This window comes from Cladophialophora yegresii (genome assembly GCF_000585515.1).
Source record: "Cladophialophora yegresii CBS 114405 chromosome Unknown aczIN-supercont1.2, whole genome shotgun sequence".
Classification (NCBI taxonomy): Eukaryota; Fungi; Ascomycota; class Eurotiomycetes; order Chaetothyriales; family Herpotrichiellaceae; genus Cladophialophora; species Cladophialophora yegresii.
In genome coordinates, this window is record NW_006913046.1 from 3188048 (window position 1) to 3210840 (window position 22793).

The window sequence follows — 22793 nt, forward strand, 5'->3', positions numbered from 1 at the left end:
CCCTCGTCCCACTCCCGCCTTGCTTTCCTTGCTTTTGCTCCTTGGTTCCTTCAAGTCGCTCTTGGGTTTTTCTTGTCGTCAGTCATCAAAGCGTCACTCGCTCGGTTTGTTGCGTGTCTGCTTGTCACTTGGTGAATAATTTTCGCTTAAGTCACCAACCCCCCATTCTTGGGAATCGCTCGACCACTTTTCCAGATCCTCTAGCGACTTTCAAGATTCCCCAGTACTACTGAAACTGAGACTGAAACTGAAGCGATCGTACAATATGAAAACCTCGCCAGCCGTGGTGGCCGTCGCCGCCGCCGCCGCCTTGAGCGCTCCAATCGTTTCCGCCATCCACCTCGCTCCCCACTCCGACGCTTCTCCACGAACACTGAGTCTGCCTATAGAAAGAAGACATGTTCCCGATATTCTTGCACATGAGAAATCACGGTTGCGAAAGAGGCAGACGTCAGGAACCGTCGAGCAGACACTGGACAACGACCAGAGCCTCTACTATGCTAATATCACACTCGGCACGCCCGCTCAATCGTTACGGCTGCACATCGACACGGGCAGTTCAGATCTGTGGGTGAACACTGCCAGCTCTTCCTTCTGCCTATCGAGTGCGGATAATTGCGAAGGCGGGACGTATTCGTCCTCCCAATCATCCACCTACAAATTTGTCAACGACCAGTTCAACATCTCTTACGTCGACGGCAGTGCGGCGATTGGCGACTATGTGTCCGACACTCTGAGATTTGGCGGCGTTACGCTGAACGACTTCCAATTCGGCATCGGCGAGACCTCCTCTTCCCAACAAGGCGTGCTAGGCATCGGCTACATGTCAAATGAAGTCCAAGTCCAGCGCGCCAACCTGGACCCATATCCCAATCTTCCTCAAGCACTGTTGAACGCCGGTCACATCGCCACGAACGCATACTCGCTGTGGCTGAACGACCTGGACGCCTCGACGGGAGAAATCCTGTTCGGCGGCGTCAACACGGAAAAATACGAGGGCGAGCTCGCCACCCTCCCCATCCTCTCCGAAAGCGGCGAATACTACGAACTCACCCTCGCCTTGACGGGACTGACGAATGCCGGCTCCGACCTCTCCTCCTCATCCTCGCTGCCCACAGCTGTGCTGCTTGACTCCGGCGCCACGCTCACCTACCTCCCCAACGACATCGTCCAAGAAATCTATAATTCGGTGCAAGCGGTCTACCAGTCCGACGTGGGCGCCGCGTACGCACCGTGCGCATTGGCCTCCTCCTCCGCCACCATCGACTACACCTTCTCCGGCGTGACTATCAAGGTGCCGTACAACGAACTCTTCCTCTCTGCCGGGACCAACAACTTCGGCCAGCCCATCACCTTTTCCAACGGTGACGAAGCCTGCCTGTTTGGCATCGCCCCCGCTCAAAGCGGCATGGCCGTTTTGGGGGATACCTTCCTGCGGTCCGCCTATGTGGTGTACGACCTCGAGAACAACGAGATCAGCCTGGCGCAGACCGTCTTCAACTCCACGACCGACAATGTCCAGATGATCACGAAGGGTGAAAATGGCGTCCCGAACGCCAGTCCCGTCTCCGACCCGGCAAGCGACGTGAGTGCGACCAACGGCGGCGCCAGACTTGGCGAATCGTCAGCCACGGGCACCAACGCGGGTTCCAAGGATAAGCAAGCTTCAAGCATGAGTGCCATGGTCGTGGCAGTTTTTGCGGTGGCTGCGTTGGTTTTGTCGTGAGGTCTCTCGAACGGAGTGTGGCCATTGGCCGGCAGAAGAATAACCCAGAAAAAACCCACCAAGGAACTCCGTGTTTCTTATATTCTTCGCCCTGTACAGAAATCATGAATGATATCTGGCCAGCCAGTTCTGGACCAGAACACGACATACAGGAAGTATGCACATATGGGCGTACATACCAGCATCGGCAGGCGGGCAGCATTTTTCTTACTGTTTCTGGATGAAGATGACGACAATCACGGTACACACGATCTCTGATGGGCGTCTGTGTCTGCATTGATATCAGCATTATGTACGGAGTATAGCGATGGTTGTATGGTTGTATGGTTGATTGATTGAGCGAGCATGCATCATCCGTGGTTTGTGGGTTATCTCGACGTTTCGACGTTGCATCTCTGGGCGTTTAAAAATGGAACTAGAGGCGCTGACGAAGACTGCGTTCTGGTCATGGTTTTCGTCTTGGTTGATACAACGAGACTTTAGAGCGGGACGATTCAGCATCGAGGGTATCAACGGACACATAGAGGTCGAAGGATCAAATGAACAGGGTATGTCCCAGTGACACAGCACAGCACGGGTCAATTTGGTGGTAGAACAGGCCAGTACAGGCACCCACGGGGCACAAACAGATGTTAAACTAACGATAATGACCATCAAAGAGCACAGAGTATGCATTCGCGTGTTCGCCCTAAACAGAAATCAAAGCTTGGGAGGCTGTCTGGCTCGCAGGGTTCTCCTACGAGACCCAGTAGACAAATGATGATAGCGAATACCAAGTGCACAGTATTCATCCAAGTAGGAATTCGCTCAGGACCGGAAAATTCAACTGTGAAGGCTGTTCAGGAGTTGTCCTGCAATAGAAGTAGCACCAATATTAGTATGTAGCTGCAGTTCCTTGGCTTTTCGAATTTTGTCCTCCACCGACGCGTGGATCCTCACTCGTCCACCGTCCCAAGGTCCACCCGTCTATCCGTACTGCTGCTTTAGAGAACATACCCCCCTCCACCCCCCAGATTCCGCCAATGCCGAATCGGCCTCGTATCCTCCAACTCGACACACCACCACAGGATCTCCTTGGCCCGCTCCAGCTCGCCGCCCAACTCGTGCGCGCGGGCCAGCGCGAACCACGCCTCAGCGTTATCCCAGCCCGAGCCTAACTTCGTGAGACTGGAGAGCAGGCCATACGCCCGATCGCGCGCCGCGAGGCGGTTCAGGTTCTCCGGCGTCTTCTTAAGATCGGACGAGTCTTGAGCCGCACCTGCGCCGTTGTGCGAGTTGTGCGAGTTGGAGTGGTCCATGCCTGTGTCGGCTACGATGCCCGTGGAGGTTGGGAAGGTCGAAGCGCGTGACCATTCTCGTTTGTGTTTCGGGCGGGACGTGGACGGTTCGTCAACTGCTACTGCTTGTTGTGATTGCTGTTGTGATTGCTGCTGCTGGACATCATCCCCCCGTGGCCTGCCGTTATCGATCCGTTTCGCCAGTTCGACTTTCCGCTCAAAGTAATCGAGGAGCACGTTACTCAGGCCGACGATCCCGCCCGGGTGGTCTGCAAAGTACATTAGGCATTGCTCGTAACTTTCGACGGCGTCGCGGACGGTCTCGGCGTTCAGACAGGCTTCTTTCTCCTCCCTCGCGCGTGCGATGGCCATGAGAAGGTCGGCGCGCTCGCAGTAGACGTCGGCCCAGAGCTCGTCGGACGACTTGCCGCCCCCGCCCCAGCCCACGGCGCCAAAAGCCCGGGCGGAGCTTTCCACGGCGGCGATCATCCCTTCGATCTTCATGGCGACTTTGGCGGCCTCGTCCGTGGCTTCGCGCGAGTCTTCAAACATATGGGCCCGTCTGTAGAGCGTCGCGATGACGAGCCAGATTTTCACGAGGATGCTGAGCGCGTGGCGTTGGGAGACGGTTTTGGGGAAGCGCGGGATGGGATCTGTCCGGAGCCCTGGTCCCACGATGGGGAGACGCACGTCTTGCGAGGGAGGCTGGTTGCGGTGGTTTGCTGGCGGTGGTACCTTCTCGTGGCTGGAGAGGTTGTGTGGGATTTCTTTGAGGGGTTGCTTCGCTGTCGGGCTTGTGTCATGGTCGGGTGAGATTGGGACCTCCGGGACGTCGGCGGACTGGATGGTCTCTAATCGTGCGTGGGGTTGGCGCTCGTCACCATTTGCGTTTGCTGGTTGTGTTTCGTGCGTCGACTCGAATGACTGTCTTGTACTCGATGCCGGGCTGGGTGCTCTCTTTCCTCGACCCAAGGATCTTGAGAGCCGCGTTTTCGAATGCTTACTTTCAAGAGCACGGGGAGAACGACTCTCGCGATCGTGGAGATGGAACAGTTTATGCTTCGGAGGAGAGCTCTTCTCGTCTTCATCCGTGACATGGATGGTTGGCGCCTGTGTCGTTTGCGTTGCTTGGGTAATCGGTCTGACTTCCTCTATGGAAGGTGCACCTTTGTTGGACTCGCTGGACCGGCCCAGCCTTTTGCGATGGAGGAGCTTGCTAGGAAGACTTCTGATGGTGCCATGAGAGCTCTTAGGGGGTGCAACGGACTTTTTTCTCGTAGTTTCTTCATTAATGGCGATTGCTCCGTGGCGACCAAATACCCGGGAATAAAGTGCAAGAAGATCGTTGCTGCTGTTGACTGCGTGCTCAGGGCCCTCCATCAATTCGGTCAGAGCCAGCTCGGTAATGCGGATTTCGATGATTTTCTGCAGCTCCCCACATTCCATGTCATCGACTAATCCTAGTTTTTGGCTTGTTGCGCGGTGTGTGCCACCGGCAGGGTCACCGAGCATGATTTCGGGAGGAGAAAATTGCTCGAATGCTGCCGCACAACTCTGACTTGCTGTTTCAAACTGTTGTCGCGAGGTTAGTAACAGAGCCAGCAGGTGCCAGAACGGCATCAGCTGACGCTGTAAACCATACGAGGTGTCTCCTTCATCATTCTCCACTTCTGAAGACAAGGCTCTCTTGACCACGGCAAGCGCCTGGTCGATCTCCCGCGTTTCGGCGAGCAGTCGAGCGAGAGCGAAGAGTGTTTGGAGGTGTTCACGGGCAGGAAGATCCTGCGCGGCAGCCTTTTGCAGGTATTCCACGGCTTCGGACTGCAAAGTCGTACGGTTCTCACTGAAAGGTGTCCATCGTGCCCAGTGCGCCTTTCCGAGGCCAATTCCCCTATACGTCACATCGATCAAGTCGGCTGACAGAGGTGCCGGCGATGGCATCTGGCCGTTGGCGTGCCCATTAGCAGATCCAAAGCCGTTGGGTGCGATTTGTTCAATGGGAGGCTCGATTTCGTCTAGAAGATCCTGAAGCTTCTCGCAGAGCTTATGGGCCTTTTCTGCCTCGACCCTCCCACCAAAGGAGCACAGCCCTTCAATGCCTTCGGCAATGGTCTTCATAAAAACCTCGTCGCTATCTCTGCTGGTGGCAGAAGTTTGCGAGCTTTCTGATTTTGCCGCACGTGCACGAGCTCGGTCGATGAGTTCGACATAAGTCTCTAGAGCCTTGTACGCCAAGTCGAAGTCGGCCAGGGCTTTGTGGACCTGGAACAAGCGCCTGAGAACCAACGTGGAGTGGAATGATTTCGTTGCAGCTCTGTAGAGCACGTCAAGAACATTCCTTCCCCACGAATTCCGACCGCCTTCGCCCAGATCGGAGTCCGACCAGCCGGGACCGCAAAGAATTTGCCAATTGCGGATGAACTCTTCTACCCAACCCTCAATGACCGCGTTCGACTCGGTGGCCTTGGGAAATTGCACGTTGCGCAATAGTTCGTTCTCGTAAGATGCCTCCACGCGCCGCAACTCAATGGCCAAGTCAGAAGGTACCAAGGGGACGTGGTGAGCGATTCCTTCCTTGTTCTGCAGGATGGCGGACATGAAGCGATAGTAGGCCCTCCACATCTCTAGCTTAGATAGGTGTCCTGGAGCATTCCCATAGGTCAAGGGCGAGACGCCTTGGTTCTTGACGGCCAGTACTGCCCAATGCCGGAATGCTTGCAGCCTGAAGGACGCAGATTCATGGTCAACTGGGCTGGCGGGGGCTATTGACTGCATTTGTCCCAGCGCTACTCGTGCCAGCAGCTGTTGTGCCCAGTAGAGGAGTTGCGGCGTCGACACTACAAGGCTCCGGTTCGCGTCGAGCCATGGCAGTAGAGTCTCAAGGAGCTCGGTGCCCCGCTTGGTGTCGCCGCTCTGTATGTATAGCAGCGCGCGGACGTATACGGCTTTCACAACACAGATCTTTGTCCACAGCGAGGTAGCATCGGCTGCTGTGCGAACAGGCTCGAAAGTGATGGCAGGAACTGGACGTTCTGTCTTATACACTCCCACCCAACGCGCCCAAAGCAAAGATGTCTGACCCTGCACTAGCTCTTCAGAAGGTGCCCCGGTCGCGCGCAGTTGGGACTCGAGAGAGACCACTTGCGAGTCCGCAATCGGCTGGCTCGTAGTGGCTGTACCGGGTCTTCGGTTCGGTGGGAGGGCATACTGGGCGACGTCGGACTCGAGCTTTGCGGTTTGGATCAGGCACTTCCGGTCAGGGGCGTGTTTGGTCACTTTTCTTATGAGCTCAGGGAATTCGCCCCAATTGCCGGCGACGCGCGCTGCCTCGAGAAGGCCGATATAGCGCTGAGCCTTTTCATGGTGACCCTGGGAGTTTGTCAGTCAAGGGAGGCATGTGTGTGTCGAAGAAAAGTTGCAGACATACACTCATTCTGCGAGATGCTTGAGACGATCGCGGTGCAGTGCTCGGGGCTTTATGATGGAGACATCATTACACACACATCGTTGCAGCTCCATGTACCCGGCTGACCTGCTAGGTTCCTGTACAACTTGTCTGGATACTTTGCAGGTGGTGAATGCGCCATGTGGGTGCCATGTGGTCATTGCCAATGATCTGCTCAGGCGCTCACTTTCGGGGCGCGCCCGACCGTGCCGCTTTTATTCCTGCCACCCCCTCCTCTCCTTGTGTCAACGTTAACGCCGGACAACGTCGAGCTTGATGGTTATGCTGTAAGAGATCCCGATGATCCTGCCCTCATACTCGACTTGAAACAGCAAAGAACTTTCGCTGAGGCGGGCACGATCCTCGATGTATTCGACGGGACTACATGGCTTCGATTCTATCTAGCGGCGACGCTTCGCAGCACACCGACTTGCACATAGAAACAACGACGAGACCCAGGCTCTTGTAGCAGTCTCGGCATATTCCATCTTTAACTCGCTGCCTCACGGCATCGTCCTTCTGCAATGTCCACAGCAACTAGGCGCGTGTGGCATCCTTGAGTTATCGGATGCCGATCCCCACTTGGTCCTTTATTGTCTAAGATGCCAAAGGATCTAGGAGCTTGTTCCGGCATCGACTTGATGATTCCACTCGGACTAGGCGCAACGGAGTACTCGACGTGCGACGCTCCGCTCTAATATGGTCACGAGGGTGCGTGGGTGCTTCTGCGATCACGATTTGGTGGTTCTCGTCGTTGCATGCTTCGTGTCAAAGATGCGTAGGTGTACTTTGCGTCACCGTAGTGGCTGTCAGGCTCTTATCGTCATGGTCACTCTGCTTCGCCCCAATTCCAGCCGGTCGCGTTCGCCTAGTTAAAAATTCCCGCACATGGATCCATCCAGTATTTTGATGCATCAATACAACTAGGCACCAGAGGACAAGCGATACCTTCTAGGACAGCCCAACATCTCAGCCGGTCCAGCTTCGATATGCAGGATGAAAGCGCTCTTCGAGCAATCACGACACGCCTGACGACCACTCCCATCAACCATCTTCCTCGAATAGCAGGCTTTCTCGCAACAGCGTTGGCTCAATGCCAGCTCGAAGATCAGTTTTCCGACAGCAAGAAGGCTGCTAGCTCTGTGACCGCACACAAGCTCAAAACACGAATTGCTTCCTTGCTCCAAGACAGAAACGCCGCTGGCCGGCTAACCGCTGCTGTTCTCATCAAGGCCATTGTCGACAAAGGCGGCCCAAACGTACTGGCGAACTCTGAAGTCTGGACTAAAGGCCTGCTCAGTTGTTTGAACAAGCCAGACTCGGTGGACGTCAAGAAGATCTATCTTGGAACAGTTACTCGCATTTTTCTCCTGACTCAAGGCCACCCGACGTTGCTGCGAGAAGTGATAACGCCACTTCTTCCTCCATTTCTTACATCATGCCTGGGACTGATCAGGCCTGTGAAAGCACAAGTTGATGGGAATCTGACCGAAGTCGCGAATCCTCTACTCAACCCGGTCCTTCAGTGCTGCAATCAGCTTCTGCCACATCACATAACTCTCTTCCGCCCGTTTGTCGCACGCTTTAAGCTAGTCTGTCAAAGTTTACTCGAGGAAAGCGGCACGTCAGCCACAACCAGGAAGCTTGCCATCAAGCTTATGTGCCTACTGATTTCTTGTGCGCCAAAGATGACAGTCTCCCTGGAATGGACTCAAACCGCTGCTAGTATTATTAACAGCGCCCAAGCCACAGCCGACAGGTTGTTTAGAGCCGTCATCGAAGAACATGAGCCTAATGACACTAGCAACCAGAGAGCTTTTGGGAAACACAATTTCTCGAAGGAACCGAGAATATCGGACAAGGATGAATCAGGGTTGGACAGCTGGACAGGGATTTATGAAGGCACTGTCAGGCTTTGTACGTTGGTTAACTGGTTGGACGCTCTGATCTCGGTGAAGACACCGCAGGCTGTTACAGTCCCTCTGGGTTCCATACTGGATCTTACTTCGAGGCTTTTGGCGGTGACTCCGCCGGAAAGCAAGTCGAATGCGACACCTACTCTGCGCTACCACAACGAAGCGACCAGAGATGAAAAGGAACAGCTCTGGCTCAATTTACCGCAAATTCACTTGTCCTGCCTTCGTGTGCTTCAGAAGATGACTGGAATCTACGGTGCTTCCGTTCTAGCAGTGGCTGGCGCAATGCTCAACCAGACATTGGATGCCTTTGAAGCCATGTCACGGCATGAGACCATTAGGGAAGCCGTGTACATGGTCTTCGGCGACGTACTGGCCACGATCGACCTTTCTGAGACGAGACTGAACATAAACGGCCTCTCGTACTTGATTGAGCACTGCTGTAACGACCTCAGAACCGGTTTGCTTCCCTCTTCTGATGCGACAAGACCGGACACCATGAAGGATGGGTTTCTGGGCACCAGACCTGTGCCAACAGCTGATTATCTTTCGCTGCGAAGGCAGTCCCGGCTGTACCAAGCAGCCTGGGAGCTGCTGCCACAAATTATCACTCACTGTCCAAGTTCAATGATATCTCGCCAATCCCGGATCGAAATAGACAGATTATCTATCATACTGAATCACACAGACGCTATGCTGGCCAGTGTTATGCGTCCGATGCTGTCCGACAAAGGGAAGGCAACCACCGCAAGTCTCACGCCATTTTTAGCCAGATCTGCTGCGGACAGTATCGTTGTCGAAGCCCTCCTCAGGCCACGAACGTCTGTCGCTCAAACGACCGCGCGATCCTCCCCAGGCTCGGAGAGCCACGAGCTGAAAGCTAACCACGAACAACACGGCGAGCAAGGCGAGGGGGATTCTGACATATTATCCAAACTCACGGATTCTCTTGATGCCATGGACGACACTGTTGAAAGCGAGGAGCCAACACCGAAAGACACCACCGGCCCGGCCGACCACGGTAATGAGGAGGAAATGCTGGAGTCCACGACAAAGAAGCGCACGCTCGATGCCATCGATGGAACCGATGCTGGTGGTTCTTCCACTGATTTCCAAACAGCAGCTTCAAGGGAAATAAAGATACCGCGCTTAGACGAGAGGAAGACGCAAGAGTCTGAATCGCAAAGCAGCCACATGAACAACTTGCATATCGAGGAGCCTCGGACCAGCACGTTTGCTGAAGTGATCCATCGTGCTTCGGCTCCAAACGAGGCTCTGCCGCCGGAGAAGACTTTTAAAACTGCCGCCCCAGTTGATGCCAGTGATAGCGATGATTCGGAGATCCCTGAAATCGATCTGGGTTTTGACACTGATGAAGAGGAATCCGAGTAGATGAGTTGTGCAATGGATTCCCTACAGATCCAATGGATACAATGTGCAGCCTTTGGAGTCATCACGTATCGCCGGTTCTCGAGGCTCGCCTCGATCACGTGATCACCAACTTCGCTTCGCTTTCGAGACCTCAGCCAAACGTGACGCGTCGGTTCACAGAGAACGCATTCTCCCTGTCTCATGCAATTCGTCCCGTGCTGTACTCCATGACTGAATACATATCATATCTCCTTGTCGGTACAATCTTTCACATGCTCGGAGTTCGCTTCCATAACCACTAACTTCGATCTATTCATTACCCCCTGCAACTTCGCGTGTCGGTAGCCCAGGATGCCCAAAAGAAAACTGCCCCAGGATTCTCAGTCTGCCACGAACAAAAGGAGGCAGCCAGCGACTTCCACCGGCGACGATGACGGCCCCGAGTCTTCGCAATCGGCCATCAAATCCTCTCAAGGCGGCGCACCTCTTCCAACACCGCCGTCTTCAAGTCAGCCTAGACCGAGCGTGCCGACTTCTTCAGAGCGTTCGAGTCAGATCTACAGAGACTACACGCCCACGGTGAGCCAGCTCGGCTCAGCATCTCACGGCAGGGACGACCGCGACAGCTGGCTTTCCACTCAGGACCAAGAAGCCGACATTGCACGCGAAATTGACCTCACCGAGGACTTCGACGATGACGTCTACGAGAGCTATATGCTCTACGGCATCCTCAACACCAAGATCGTGGGATGTCGGTTCTACGACGGTCAAGCCACCGTTGGGGAATACGTGCGCGTCAGGCGCGAACCCGGCAATCCGTACGACAGCAATGCCATTCGGATCGACAACGTGCTCCGCGACCAGATCGGGCATATTGGTCGGCAGGTCGCGGCGAAGTTGGCGCCCTTGATGGACAATGGTTCGCTGCTCGTCGAAGGCGCGCTGACTGGACCAAAGACCTACTACGACTGTCCGATCGGGCTCAAACTGTTCGGCACAAATGACCCGGTTGCCGGCGCTGCTCTTGCCAAGCAGATGCAGGACCAGAAGCTTCCGGTCACCGAATGGGTGCGTGCGAAGCGAGAGGGCGAGAAGCGTCAGCGGGAGCTGGAGAAACAGCAGAAGGCCAGGGAAAGGGCAGCCGCCGCGATGAGGAAGAAGGGTATGCAGGTCTTTGACAATGAAGGGCACAACAGGTACAGCAATCTGGGCGTGTTGCCGAATGGCAGCAGTAGCCAACCGGAAGAAAACATGGAGCAATTGCTCAGTGGCACGTCCACGTTCAACCCTCGCAATGTTCAGGACGCGATGAAGAAGCTTGGAACGGGTGAAGATGTGCTTGAGAAGATGCCGATGGCAGATCAACCTCCAGAGCTGGCCACAATCTTGTTGCCATACCAGAGACAGGGACTGCAGTGGATGCTGGACCACGAATCTCCCAAGCTACCTCAGAAGGGCGATGATGTGGTCCAGATGTGGAAAAAGATAGGCAAAGGGTACCTCAACATTGCCACCAATTTTGCAATAAACAAGGCGCCCGAACTTGCGAGCGGTGGCCTCCTTGCGGATGACATGGGCTTGGGCAAGACTATCCAGGTCATCTCGCTTATCATGGCCGACCCTCACAAGAATCGAACCCCGACGCTCATTATCGCGCCACTCTCGGTCATGTCCAACTGGAGCAGGCAGGCGGAGCACCATATCAAGAAGAAGTTTCAACCACGTGTCCTGACCTACCATGGCACAGAGAAGAAGAACCTGTCACCCCAAGAGCTGAAAGAATACGATATCGTCATCACAACCTACCAGACAATGACTCAGGAGCTCTTTTCCTATGGCCAGACCAGCGCTAAGCCGGTACCGGCTTCGAAGGGCTTGTTTTCTATCACGTGGCGAAGACTCGTTTTGGATGAGGCGCATAACATCCGCAATCCCAAAGCAAAGATGTCGCAAGCCGCATGTGCACTCCAGGCTGCATCTCGGTGGGTTCTTACCGGCACTCCGATAGTCAACACCCTCAAGGACCTTTACTCACACGTCAAGTTCATCCGGATGACGGGCGGACTCACCGAGTTTGAGATCTTCAACTCGACCCTGATCCGTCCGCTTAAGAACGGCGATCCTCAGGCTCGGCTTCTTCTCCAAGCTCTGATGGCGACCCTCTGTCTCCGCCGGATGAAAGACATGAAGTTCATCGATCTCAAACTGCCCAGCATTGTTTTCCATAAGTATCCGGTGAAGTTCCTGCCGCATGAGCGGGAGAGGTATGACGCATTCAAAAGTGAGGCCAAGGGACTTGTCGAGGCTGCGAAAGCCAAGAAGGGAGATAACACCATGACACACCTTCTCGAGGTGTTACTTCGATTGCGCCAGAGCTGCAATCACTGGAAGATGTGTGGTGACGATAGAGTGCGCAAACTGCTGGAACTGGTCGAGTCCAACGAAGTGGTAGATGTCACAAACGCGGCCAACAGAAAGACCCTACAAGACATTCTACAGGTGCAGATCGATTCGCAGGAGGACTGCCCTGTGTGCCTGGACTCTTTGAAGAACCCAGTGATCACAGCCTGCGCGCATACTTATTGTCGTGAGTGCATCGAGCGCGTCATTGAAACACAACATAAGTGTCCCATGTGCCGTACGGCGCTGGCCACCAGCGAACAACTGGTCGAACCGGCTGCAAATTTTGGGGAAGGCGATGAGATCGACCTCAATATTGACCCAGAGACAACCAGCAGCAAGATTGAGGCACTCATCAGGGTTCTGAAAGCCTCTGAGGCCGACGCAGACGTTAAGACTGTGGTGTTTTCACAGTGGACTTCGTTCTTGGACCTGGTGCAGACTCAGCTACTCCGGCATGGCCTCAATTTCACCCGGCTCGATGGCAAGATGAACACGAGTCGTCGCGACGCAGCAATTGAATCCCTCAACCGCGACTCGTCCTGCAAGATCATGCTGGCGTCTTTGTCTGTTTGCTCTGTGGGCCTGAACTTGGTTGCGGCGAACCAGGTGATTCTGGCGGACTCGTGGTGGGCGCCGGCCATCGAAGATCAAGCGGTTGACCGTGTCCACAGACTCGGACAGACCCGTGATTGCAAAGTGGTGCGTTTGGTTGTGGAAGGGACTATTGAGGACGAGGTGCTGGAGATCCAATCGAAGAAGAGGAAGCTGGCGAGTGAAGCGTTTGGAGAGAAGGTGAAGAGAGAAGAGAGAAGGGCCGGCTCGCTGAGAGATATCGAGAGGTTGTTGGCATAGGGCAACAGAGAAGATTAGTATTTCGATACCACTTTCCTTGTGCGGGGAAGTTGCGGTACTTTGCTGGGACTTCAATGTTGTGGAGTTTGAGATTATGAGAAAAGATGGCCAACCTTTGAGATTGCAAAACAATGTCAGCTGGGGATAGATATGCGTCGCAAGACGTTTCCAGACTGACGAGGCCTTCTTTGGAGGAAAGTGTATCCAAATACAGGCGGTGGGACACAGAATGTTAGTCTTCGCGTGATTGTATGCATCATTCCGGCCCTGGCACCTGTCAATCATTTCCCATCTGTCGGGCTGCATGAGCGAGAATCTCGTCGCTGTCCTTGCGTGCGCCCTTGTTGTGCTTCATCGGATGTTGAACGCTCTTCTTGGGTGTCTCTCTGCCGCCACGACGCGCTTACGAGATGAGAAACGCGCTGAGGGCTGGGAGGTCCGGGCGCCATAGCAACGGCCGAAGAAACCCCTGCTAGCCACGAAGATGGTGGCACGTTCAAGCCACAGCGACGGGGGTGCCAGGCTCAAGCAGATGGAAGCCCAACAATGCCCGTAACTCGGCGCTCGAAGGAGATTGCGCCGGAGCTTTTATCTCTGGCGTGCGCGTGGGATGTGGGCGTGTCGTGCAATTTTCCGCGGCTTGAGCGGAGTCTGATCAGCCTGCGGCTCGCAGTGCGCAGGACGCACGGGCACCAGCAGGAGCACATGCTTTTCACTGTGTACACATCTGCAGATTTTCAAGATTGTTGAGTAAAAAGTAATTCCAAAGCCAGAACAGCAGCAGTGTGGAGTACAAGATACAAAGCGTACGGCCAAGGCAAGACGTGCACCATTTGTGTTGGGCGAGTTCATCTGACCTTCAGACACTTCTCATCGAGGCCTGACTCTTCTGTTCGACTGCATCATTCTGCAGCAACGGGCAAGACGTCAGTGTGGACTCGCCGCAGTCGGAAGCTTCTGTTTGGTGGCCGCCAGCGCAACGAGCAGCAGCGCGTTGGAGCTTGGACCAATTGCTGCAGGCCTGCTTCTATCCGGCGCTCGTCCCCCGCATCTCTTGCTGTTGAGCACCTACCGAGGAGCGTGAGCAGCCAGTGACAGCAAGATACACTCGCAGCTTCCCTCCATCCCCAAAAAAGTGATCGCATCAGTCACAGTCGACAAGCACCTTCCTGGCGAGGCCCTGCAGACGGCCTGGGCTAGTTGCACTGGAGTTGCAACCACAGTGATCTTGTGATTCTCTTCCACTACCGATATTATCCTTACCTTCCTCACCGTCCTCCTTCACTGTCGACTCGGCCCTCCAGCATCATGGCTCCTCTCAGCGGAGGCTCCGTCTTTGCGACGGTAGGAAGCTCTTCTCCCAGTTTCCCCGCACCGGTGAATACTGACCCAAATGTCCACAGCTGCTCATGAACGATGGTTACCTCCCGGGTATGTGGACGAAGAGCTCACAAACATGCGGTCCCGGCTGATGTTGAGGTATAGGTGCCATGGTCTTGGGCCATTCCATGAAGGACAGAGGCGCAAAAGCTCCTCTGGTGGCCTTTATCCTCGTCGACAAACTATCCTCAGACACGATTAACGAGCTCCGAGTCCGTACCTGCCTCCGAAACCTACCTCGCATGCCACTGACATAGCCAGACTGTTTACGACCAAGTTGTGCCTATCCAACAAATTACCAACAAGAACCCTGCAAATCTCTACCTGATGAACCGACCTGACCTGATATCATCCTTCACCAAGATCGAGCTATGGCGGCAAACACAGTTCAAGAGAATTGTATACTTGGATGCCGATATGGTGGCTCTCCGAGCTCCCAACGAGCTCCTCAACATGGACACAGACTTCGCCGCGGTGCCGGATATTGGCTGGCCGGACTGTTTCAACAGCGGGATGATGGTGCTGAATCCCAACATGTCAGATTACTACGCGCTGTATGCGTTGGCGCAGAGGGGCGTCAGCTTCGACGGAGCTGATCAAGGGCTACTCAACATGCACTTCCGCGAGTGGGAAAGGTTGAGCTTTGCCTACAACTGCACTCCCAGTGGCCACTACCAATACGTCCCCGCCTATCGACATTTCCAGAGCAGTATTGCCGTCGTACATTTCATCGGCGCAGACAAACCGTGGACATTGGGCAGAGACAACAGGATGAACACGGGCGTGTATGGTGAACTGTTGGGGATGTGGTGGTCTGTCTTTGACAGGCATTATCGTCCAAAGGTGGGCTGGCCCCGAATGGGGGCTTTAACTTGCAACGCTAACAGGTGCAGGCGGTCCATTACTACGATGCCCAGACATTCGGTTCCAAGAAGACGGTGCATGATTATGTTCGAGGTGAAGAACCACTATACGTCGACCACTACCCACGGGAACCAGCACCCGAGTACCATCACCAACCAGAGCAGTACCATCATCCAGAACCGCATCACCAACCCCAGCAGCACCACGAACCGGAACCGCATCACCAGCCGGCGCCATCAGACCAAACATCTCAGCCACATGAGACACATTCACAACATGACCAACCTGAGCACAGCACGACTCTAGAGCTGCCACTGGGCGACGCACCTACTCCACAAGGCCCGCAAGATTTCCAACCTGTCCCCACAAGAGAGCAAAGGCGATTCTCGGCACCCCATTCAGAATGGGACCCGGCACGGTAAGTCTATCAATCCGCGTCTAGTCCTTTGTTGCTTACGTTGAGCAGAGCACCGCCACCAGCCCACTCGAAACCAGAAGCGGCAAACTTCCCTACAACAATCTATGATATGTCAAGCGAGACGTCGCTTTTCCAGCCGCCTACTCACTACCCCGAAGCACCAAAGGATATGTGGTACCAAGTACCCGAAAAGGCACCTGAGCCAGAGAAACCCAAACCCATCTTCCCGTGGGAATCTAGAGCTCCCAAGCCGACACGGGTATTTCCTCAGGCCAGGCAACCCAGCCCACCTCCGCCGCCGCCTCCTTCGAAGCCGGCAGCTTCTGTGCCTGATGAACCGCCAACGGAATTAGAGCCTACCGACGTCGAAGAAGCGAGCAAAGAAGGTGCTCTCATCTCACCTCCTAAGTCACCACCCGAGCCAATCAATGTCTGGGAATCTTTCCAACAACGGACGAATGCCTGGGACGACATGCCCGAAATTGAGCGCTATGTCCAGGCCATGAGCCAACCTCGCAAAGGGAAGCTTCAGGTCTTGTATAACACACTTGGCCAGCGCTCTCCTCGCAGCACTAGCGGCGCCACCTCTCCGACTGATAGGAGTAGACGACGACCAAGCCTGAGACTAACCGACTTCCCCACCAAGGACGAGAGACCGAGCTTACCCGTGACTCCAGCACCGATACGACGACCTACCTTCTGGGGTGGTGATGATAAAGCGGATGAGGGAACCCTCCCAGCGGCCGAAGGGGTACCAAAGCAAGAAGAATGGGTGCGTCGCTTCTCCCACTACCCCCAGCCTGAGTTTCCTCTCTCGCGTGTCCTGCCACCTGATTTGCCGCGTGTTTTGCATTGGAGATGCCAATATTGTGGACGACAGAATCCCATCGCAAAACTTGAAGAACTTCAAAGGCGACAAAGCGAGGCACTGCTATCGCCAACGGGGACGCGGGAGCTCGGGGATGTGCCGGAGCCGCCGCCAAGAAAGATGCCAGAAAGTTCGAGTAAAGAGGAGGCGGTGGAAGCGACGATATCACATCTTTCGCCAACAAAAACACCCAAGGTACCAAAGCCCATTCTAAAGGCACCACAGTTCGAACTGGGACAAGAGCAAGTGCCGTCGCCCGCCCAGCAGCCTCAGGACGTGGCGCACGAAAACCCGACTGTTGCGGTCGAGCCTATACCTAGCACCATCATTCAACCGATAGAGGAATGGAGTCCTTCGGCAGACGAACCAGCTGCCTTGGAGGACATTGGTTCCAAACCAACAGCACCGGCGCTGGCGGCCACGAACGCTTAGGAAGTCGAGAAACGCCTCGCGTGGTACTACGCAGAGTATCGAAAGAGCGTGTCATTTGGATCGACAACACCTTGAGCCTGGAATTGTTCCGTGGCTCATCTAGGCGTCATTGGAGTACAAGGGTGCTGTACAGTTGCATGCTTGATGAGCGATTGTGCATGGGTCATGTGTCTCATCTAATGCGTATCATTTGTGCCGTACCGCATTGCAAGCGGCTGCTATCTGTTGTTCCACATGTGGCATGCTATTTGTGGTCGTCTCTGCGATACATAACTTAATTGATGAATGCAATTTGGGCGGCATCGAAAGACGGCGTTAGATCAAGCGGGTCAGTGCCGCCCTTCCGCAGATGGCAAAAGGGGCTTCACAGCCTCGTTCGGGCGACTTGGCGAGGGATTCCGAGGACCCCCTTTTACAGATCTTGGATAGGCGACCTCGTATCTGTGGCCTCGTAATGATCTGTCCTTAGCACGTAGTATCCCATAGGTGCTAGACTTTAGCTATAAAGCAATCACATCAACGTCAATCTACTTTCGCAACACCTTTGGCCTATGCAATAATGATGAGCCTATGAAACCGCCTGTTCATCGTAGAAACTTGGCCTGAGTCGGAGACCTCCTGAAAGTCGACATGACCTACTCCATGACAGTCAAGCTCACGCCCGAGCAGCTCGAAGCACGGCGCCATCAACTCAACCGTGCCGGCCTCCACGCCTGGCTCAGCCCCCTCGGCATCTTGCTGGCCGTATACATCTACCGACGCTGCCTCCATGCTGGCTCCATCAGGTGTCTACCAGCTCGAGGCCCGCCGGCACGCGGGGCCCATCTCCCCCTCCGGCTCCGCCGCATCGCCTGGGTTCTCTCAACGACATATGTACCTGAGTACGGTCCGCTTTACATTCCGCTCCTTGGTACACTCTACACTTTCTGGCTGCTCTACCTGACCACCCGCGGCACGGGGGACGATTACATGCACGTCACCAAATCGATGGGCCACGTCGCGGCGAGCCAGTTGCCGATTCATTACTTACTGAGCATCAAGCACGCGCGGTATAGTCCCATAACCTGGGCGACGGGGATGACGCACGAAAGGTTGAACAGTGTGCATCGCCTGTTGGGGCGGATCGTGCACTTGTTCCTTTCGTTGCATGCGGTCTTGTACCTTTGGTTCTTTGTTTCGATGGGGGTTTTGGGCAGGAGGATCAAAGACCCGGACGTCCAATTCGGTATGCTTGCGTTCTGGGGATTTACCGTTTTGGGAATGTTGAGTTTACCGACGGTGAGGAGACGGGTGTATCACGCCGTGTTTTACGTGTCGCATGTCTTTCTCTCGGGAGTCGTGATTCCCGCGTTGTGGGTTCATGTGCCGTATTCGCGCTGGTTCGTGGGGCAGGTTGTCGTGATTTATATCCTCGGAGTAGCTTTGAGGGTCCATAGCGCGAGGAAGGTTGAGGGGTTGAGGTGTCGAGCTATAAATACAGGCACTTCGAGGGGATTGATCCAAGTCACGTTCCACGTCGGGGCGGAAGATCCGTTAGCAAGCGCGATGCCAGGACAGCATGTCTATCTTGTGCGGAAGGGTATAGCGACACCGAAAACTCCGGCGACGATTGCGAATGTGCAGAGGACTTCGGGTTCATGTTGCCACGTGGAAATCATGCTGGTCCTCAGGAATACAGGCGGGCCGGGGACGGCGGATCTCGCGCGGATTGCGGTATGTGAGGGTTCGGGTTCAGCGACGAAAGGTCTAGTGCAAGGCATGCGTGTCGAGGGTCCCTACGGCGGGGCGGGCGAGTATATGCCTGCATTTCTTGGCTCGGATACGGGTACGTGGCCGAAACCGAAGTCGAAGTCGAGGACCTTCTCTTCGAATGGTCCCATTCTCCTCGTTGCCGGCGGCATCGGCGTCACGTACACGCTCCCGATCTATCTGTCCCTGTTGAAGCAGTCCAGAAAGATCAAATTCATCTACATCACCAAGACGCTCGGGGAGGCGCAATGGGTGATTGACCTTCTCTTGGACGCTCTACGAAACGGGGTGACAGACACTCTTGACGTGGAGATCTACGGCACCAGGTCATCCCAAGATGCTCTCGATAGGGGTGGTTCCGATGCTGCTGCAACGTTGAAGAGTCCCTTCCTGCGCGCGAGGGGGATTAAGGTGCAGGATCTGGGACGGAGGCCCGATTTGCGAGAGAGTATAGATGAAGTGTTCAAGGCCATGCCGGACACTAAGGCGGCGCGTGACACGCAGTCCGCGGACGCAAGGGACGAGGGTCGGACCGTCAGTGACAGTATCAGCATCTTTGTATGTGGACCCTCGGGGTTATCCAGGCATGTTAGAGGACTCGTCGGCCGGTGGATGTGGCGGGATGGCAGGAGCGTGGATTGGTATGAAGAGGTTTTTGGGTTCGGTGGGAGTTAGGAGTGGTGGATGGACTGACACGACGCTGCTGGTTGGAGGAACTAGGAGGTAGGTAAGCTCACATGTATCATGTTCCACGTTCAATACTAATGCTCTGATAATGGGAGAAGGCGATAAGTGGACGTTGATGCCGATCACATGTTGTGCAGTACTTACGCTTCGGCCGAAGAATTGCCTCTGTAAGGAGTCCAGCAGAAGTACTACACTTCCTCGGGGAGGCAAAGAAGGTGATACAGCACCCTGGAGAAACCGCACGGGTTTCCACTCAGTCTTGAAGCAACACCTTTACTTCTCTTCACCTTGTTCGGGGATCGGAAGTGATGCAGTGGTATTCATCTTCCAACTGCTGGGGCACTTTCCGCGATGATATTGAACGCCGTCAACCATGTTCACTACAAACATCACCATAGATCACGTTACACGCAGCAGCTCATCCATCTGTCCATCTATTCATCTAACCATCGATCTCAACCTCATCACCATCACAACTCCCATCCATATCCTCGGCCAGACCACACCACTGCGTCACTCGCTGCCCTCTTGCCATTCGCGATAGTGATACCGACCGATCATGAGACTTGACAGTGAGGAAGTTAATGACACTCACACAGCAGCGCACGCCTGTTCGTGACAAACAACCGAGACGAACGAGTTATAACAAACAGGCGAGGACATGCGGGACATGGGTATAAAGTCGTCTTCTCCCCCAGCCTGGAGCTCTGATCTGAATTCTTCTCCTGCACACCTCAACTCATCCACATCCTTTGTTTCTTCAACTCGAAAGATTCAGAACAAACCTAACTCGATCAATCGCTACACCCACCCCCCAACATAAATATCGATTTCAGCCACCTACAACAGCTCTCCCGCTGGGATGGCACCCATCAAGACTCTCGCCTCCATGGCGCTTCTTGGTCTCGCACTGACAATTGTGCCACAAGCTTCTGCCACTCGTCCCGTGCACGGGCATCGAAATGTTCATCTCCATCGCCAGCACCACGACGAGGCCATGCGGATCCCAGGCCACCGACAGCACAATACAATCAATTCGGAGACTGCGCTTGTCGACCCGACCCCGACCCCGTACAAAGCTGGGGAAGGAATTAACGATAAACCCCCTCATACAGCCATCATTCCGCCAGTCCCCGGCCCACAGGATCCCGTGCCCGCAGCATCGAAGCTCCCGCCATTCGAGCAATTCGCATCGCGCACCGCTCCGCTAGATCGAAGCTCCGGCGCAGGCAGTGGCGGTGGGTACGAGCCCTACCCACCCAATCGCCAACTGGAGGTCCCGGCCTTCGAGGAGTCGTTCGAGACGCGCACCGCACCACTGGAGCGCAGCTCAGGTGCAGGCAGCGGTGGTGGGTACGAGCCATACCCACCTAATCGACAGCTCGACATCCCCGGCTTCGAGGAGTCCTTCGAGACGCGCACCGCCCCATTAGAGCGCAGCTCAGGTGCAGGCAGCGGCGGTGGGTACGAGCCATACCCACCCAATCGGCAACTCGCGCTCGCGCACAACGCTGCCCTCGCGTTCTTTGTTTCCGCCATTGGCTTCTTCTTCCTCTCGCTGATCTGGAACCTCTACCTTCAGGTCGGGCTGGCGAGGAATCAGGCCAAGAAGATCGATGGCAATGCCATCGAGGCGATGCGATTGGGTGGTCCTCCTGCGCCTTTGGGATTTCTGGGGAGATTCGGGACCTCCCGTGGCGAGCATGCCGCTGACGGTGTCGCTGCTGCGAAGGGAGGTGAAGGCGCCTGGCTCAGAGGAGCCAATGCAAATGCGCCTGCGCCGGCCGCATCGGTGGCTGCTTAGGCGGCGCGACGTGCAATAAGCTGAAACAGAGCGGTGACCATCACAAGGTGGCAGTGTTTGATTATATCGCGATGGGAGCTTGATCGGGCGGGAAGAAGTGTTGCTGGCGTGTGCTGCGCCAGTACACAACAATATGCATATATGCAGTTTGCACACAACACGAATGAACTTGCTTGTAATGAACCCCACATTCCATGTCAGGCGTCTTGTGGCTTCAATTTACTAGACCGAGTAAGATTCTTTGGGGACCGGCGTGAGAAGTCGTGTCTGCAAAACTGCTGAAGCGAAAGGGCAGGTATGTTGACTGGATTCGTACCGGGAAACACCAGTAGATTCGCTGTGATGGAAAATGGCGCTGACAGGTCGCATTGAGAACCCTCTGTCGACCTTGGGTAGTCGGTATGCCTGAGGTACTGTGGTCATCTAGGAAAGCAAGGAACTCATTACTGCGGTGTGAAATGTCGTGTTTGGTGCATGCTATGGAATTCCCTTCGTCGTACTCGGCAGCTCCATGTCAATCCCCCGAAGAGACGCTGTGTGGACGTCCGTCCCGACTCGTGCCCTGGGATGATTGTCGTTTGTGGCGCTGTGTTTGATCCAAACCTGTACAAGGCCTGGATGGAGTTGGACGGACGCGATAGATTCTGCTCTGCCATGCCATGTCAGTCATCGATACGAGTAGGATTCCAAGTTTGAGTCCTGACTTCGTTCGCAAGCTGCGTTTGATTCCCCAGCCAATTAATCAGACCTTTGATCCGCCAATGCTCAAAACCCAGAGGTCGTAATCATTGATAGAGTCTCGCCGTTTGGTTGCTTAGCAAACCGAGCGAATGATGTCTCCGGCTCACCTGGCATAAATACTCAGGTGGAAACAGAGTATTCCTTCACTGATGCTGCCCTGTCTTGGGGACACCGCACAATCACTCAATCCACGCTTCTCGTTTCATCCCGGCCGCCATCAGAGGGCCCATAGATCGAAGTCAAGATGGCGATCAACGGTTGGGTAATTTTCACCATCATTTTCTGCCTACTATTTGCGGCCGCCGTCGTCGTCGTAATCGCTAGATCAAACGCAAATGCTGATGCTAGACTCCGTCTAGATCAACATGCAGCTCGCCGACGTAGAGCGAGGCGTGGAAGAAGCCCGAGAGGGATTCCTTCGGCGGCGGGAACGCAGACTGTCCCTCCGGTAAAAGAAGATACAAACAATCCTTCACCAACGGGGAATCAGAACGTCCCTCCACCCGGCGATCAGGTTATTTCTTCGACAGGAGAAGCAGATGGCATTCCGCCGCCAGCAAGTCCGGATGTTCCTCTGCCGGCAGGAAACACCAGCTCTCCTTCGCCGACAGGGACTCCAACCGTGCCTCCTCCTCCCGCGGATACAAGTGTTGCTCCGCCAGCAACGCATCCGAATGTCCCACCACCAACAGAACACACAAATAACCCAGACGATCCTACCCCACCACGAAATCAGGTTGCCTCCCCATCAACAGGGAATACAAGCGGTCCACCGTAAACAGGAGTTACCTCCTCAGCTGGTAGTATGCCTGGCTCTCTGCCAGCAGTGACTCCAGATATTCCATCCACAAGTGGGAGTC

General features: G+C 54.9%; 7 protein-coding genes across 7 annotated transcripts; 6 read left to right on the forward strand and 1 right to left on the reverse strand.

Moving 5' to 3' along the window:
- Positions 1 to 265: 265 nt before the first annotated feature.
- On the forward strand, positions 266 to 1726 carry A1O7_03079 (uncharacterized protein; the record flags this gene model as incomplete). The annotated part of the gene is made up of 1 exon (XM_007757105.1): positions 266 to 1726. The coding sequence occupies one exon, from the start codon at positions 266 to 268 to the stop codon at positions 1724 to 1726; it is 1461 nt and encodes a 486-aa protein (XP_007755295.1).
- Positions 1727 to 2709: 983 nt separating this feature from the next.
- A1O7_03080 (uncharacterized protein) lies at positions 2710 to 6436 on the reverse strand (the record flags this gene model as incomplete). Its single annotated transcript, XM_007757106.1, has 2 exons — positions 2710 to 6372; positions 6431 to 6436. 2 exons carry the CDS (start codon positions 6434 to 6436, stop codon positions 2710 to 2712), a joined length of 3669 nt encoding a protein of 1222 aa, XP_007755296.1.
- Positions 6437 to 7437: 1001 nt separating this feature from the next.
- A1O7_03081 (uncharacterized protein) lies at positions 7438 to 9756 on the forward strand (the record flags this gene model as incomplete). The annotated part of the gene is made up of 1 exon (XM_007757107.1): positions 7438 to 9756. The coding sequence occupies one exon, from the start codon at positions 7438 to 7440 to the stop codon at positions 9754 to 9756; it is 2319 nt and encodes a 772-aa protein (XP_007755297.1).
- Positions 9757 to 10086: 330 nt separating this feature from the next.
- A1O7_03082 (uncharacterized protein) lies at positions 10087 to 12990 on the forward strand (the record flags this gene model as incomplete). The annotated part of the gene is made up of 1 exon (XM_007757108.1): positions 10087 to 12990. One exon carries the CDS (start codon positions 10087 to 10089, stop codon positions 12988 to 12990), a length of 2904 nt encoding a protein of 967 aa, XP_007755298.1.
- Positions 12991 to 14298: 1308 nt separating this feature from the next.
- On the forward strand, positions 14299 to 16952 carry A1O7_03083 (uncharacterized protein; the record flags this gene model as incomplete). The annotated part of the gene is made up of 6 exons (XM_007757109.1): positions 14299 to 14334; positions 14394 to 14421; positions 14476 to 14582; positions 14632 to 15213; positions 15264 to 15652; positions 15701 to 16952. 6 exons carry the CDS (start codon positions 14299 to 14301, stop codon positions 16950 to 16952), a joined length of 2394 nt encoding a protein of 797 aa, XP_007755299.1.
- Positions 16953 to 17582: 630 nt separating this feature from the next.
- On the forward strand, positions 17583 to 19376 carry A1O7_03084 (uncharacterized protein; the record flags this gene model as incomplete). The annotated part of the gene is made up of 1 exon (XM_007757110.1): positions 17583 to 19376. The coding sequence occupies one exon, from the start codon at positions 17583 to 17585 to the stop codon at positions 19374 to 19376; it is 1794 nt and encodes a 597-aa protein (XP_007755300.1).
- Positions 19377 to 20277: 901 nt separating this feature from the next.
- On the forward strand, positions 20278 to 21192 carry A1O7_03085 (uncharacterized protein; the record flags this gene model as incomplete). The annotated part of the gene is made up of 1 exon (XM_007757111.1): positions 20278 to 21192. One exon carries the CDS (start codon positions 20278 to 20280, stop codon positions 21190 to 21192), a length of 915 nt encoding a protein of 304 aa, XP_007755301.1.
- Positions 21193 to 22793: the final 1601 nt, after the last annotated feature.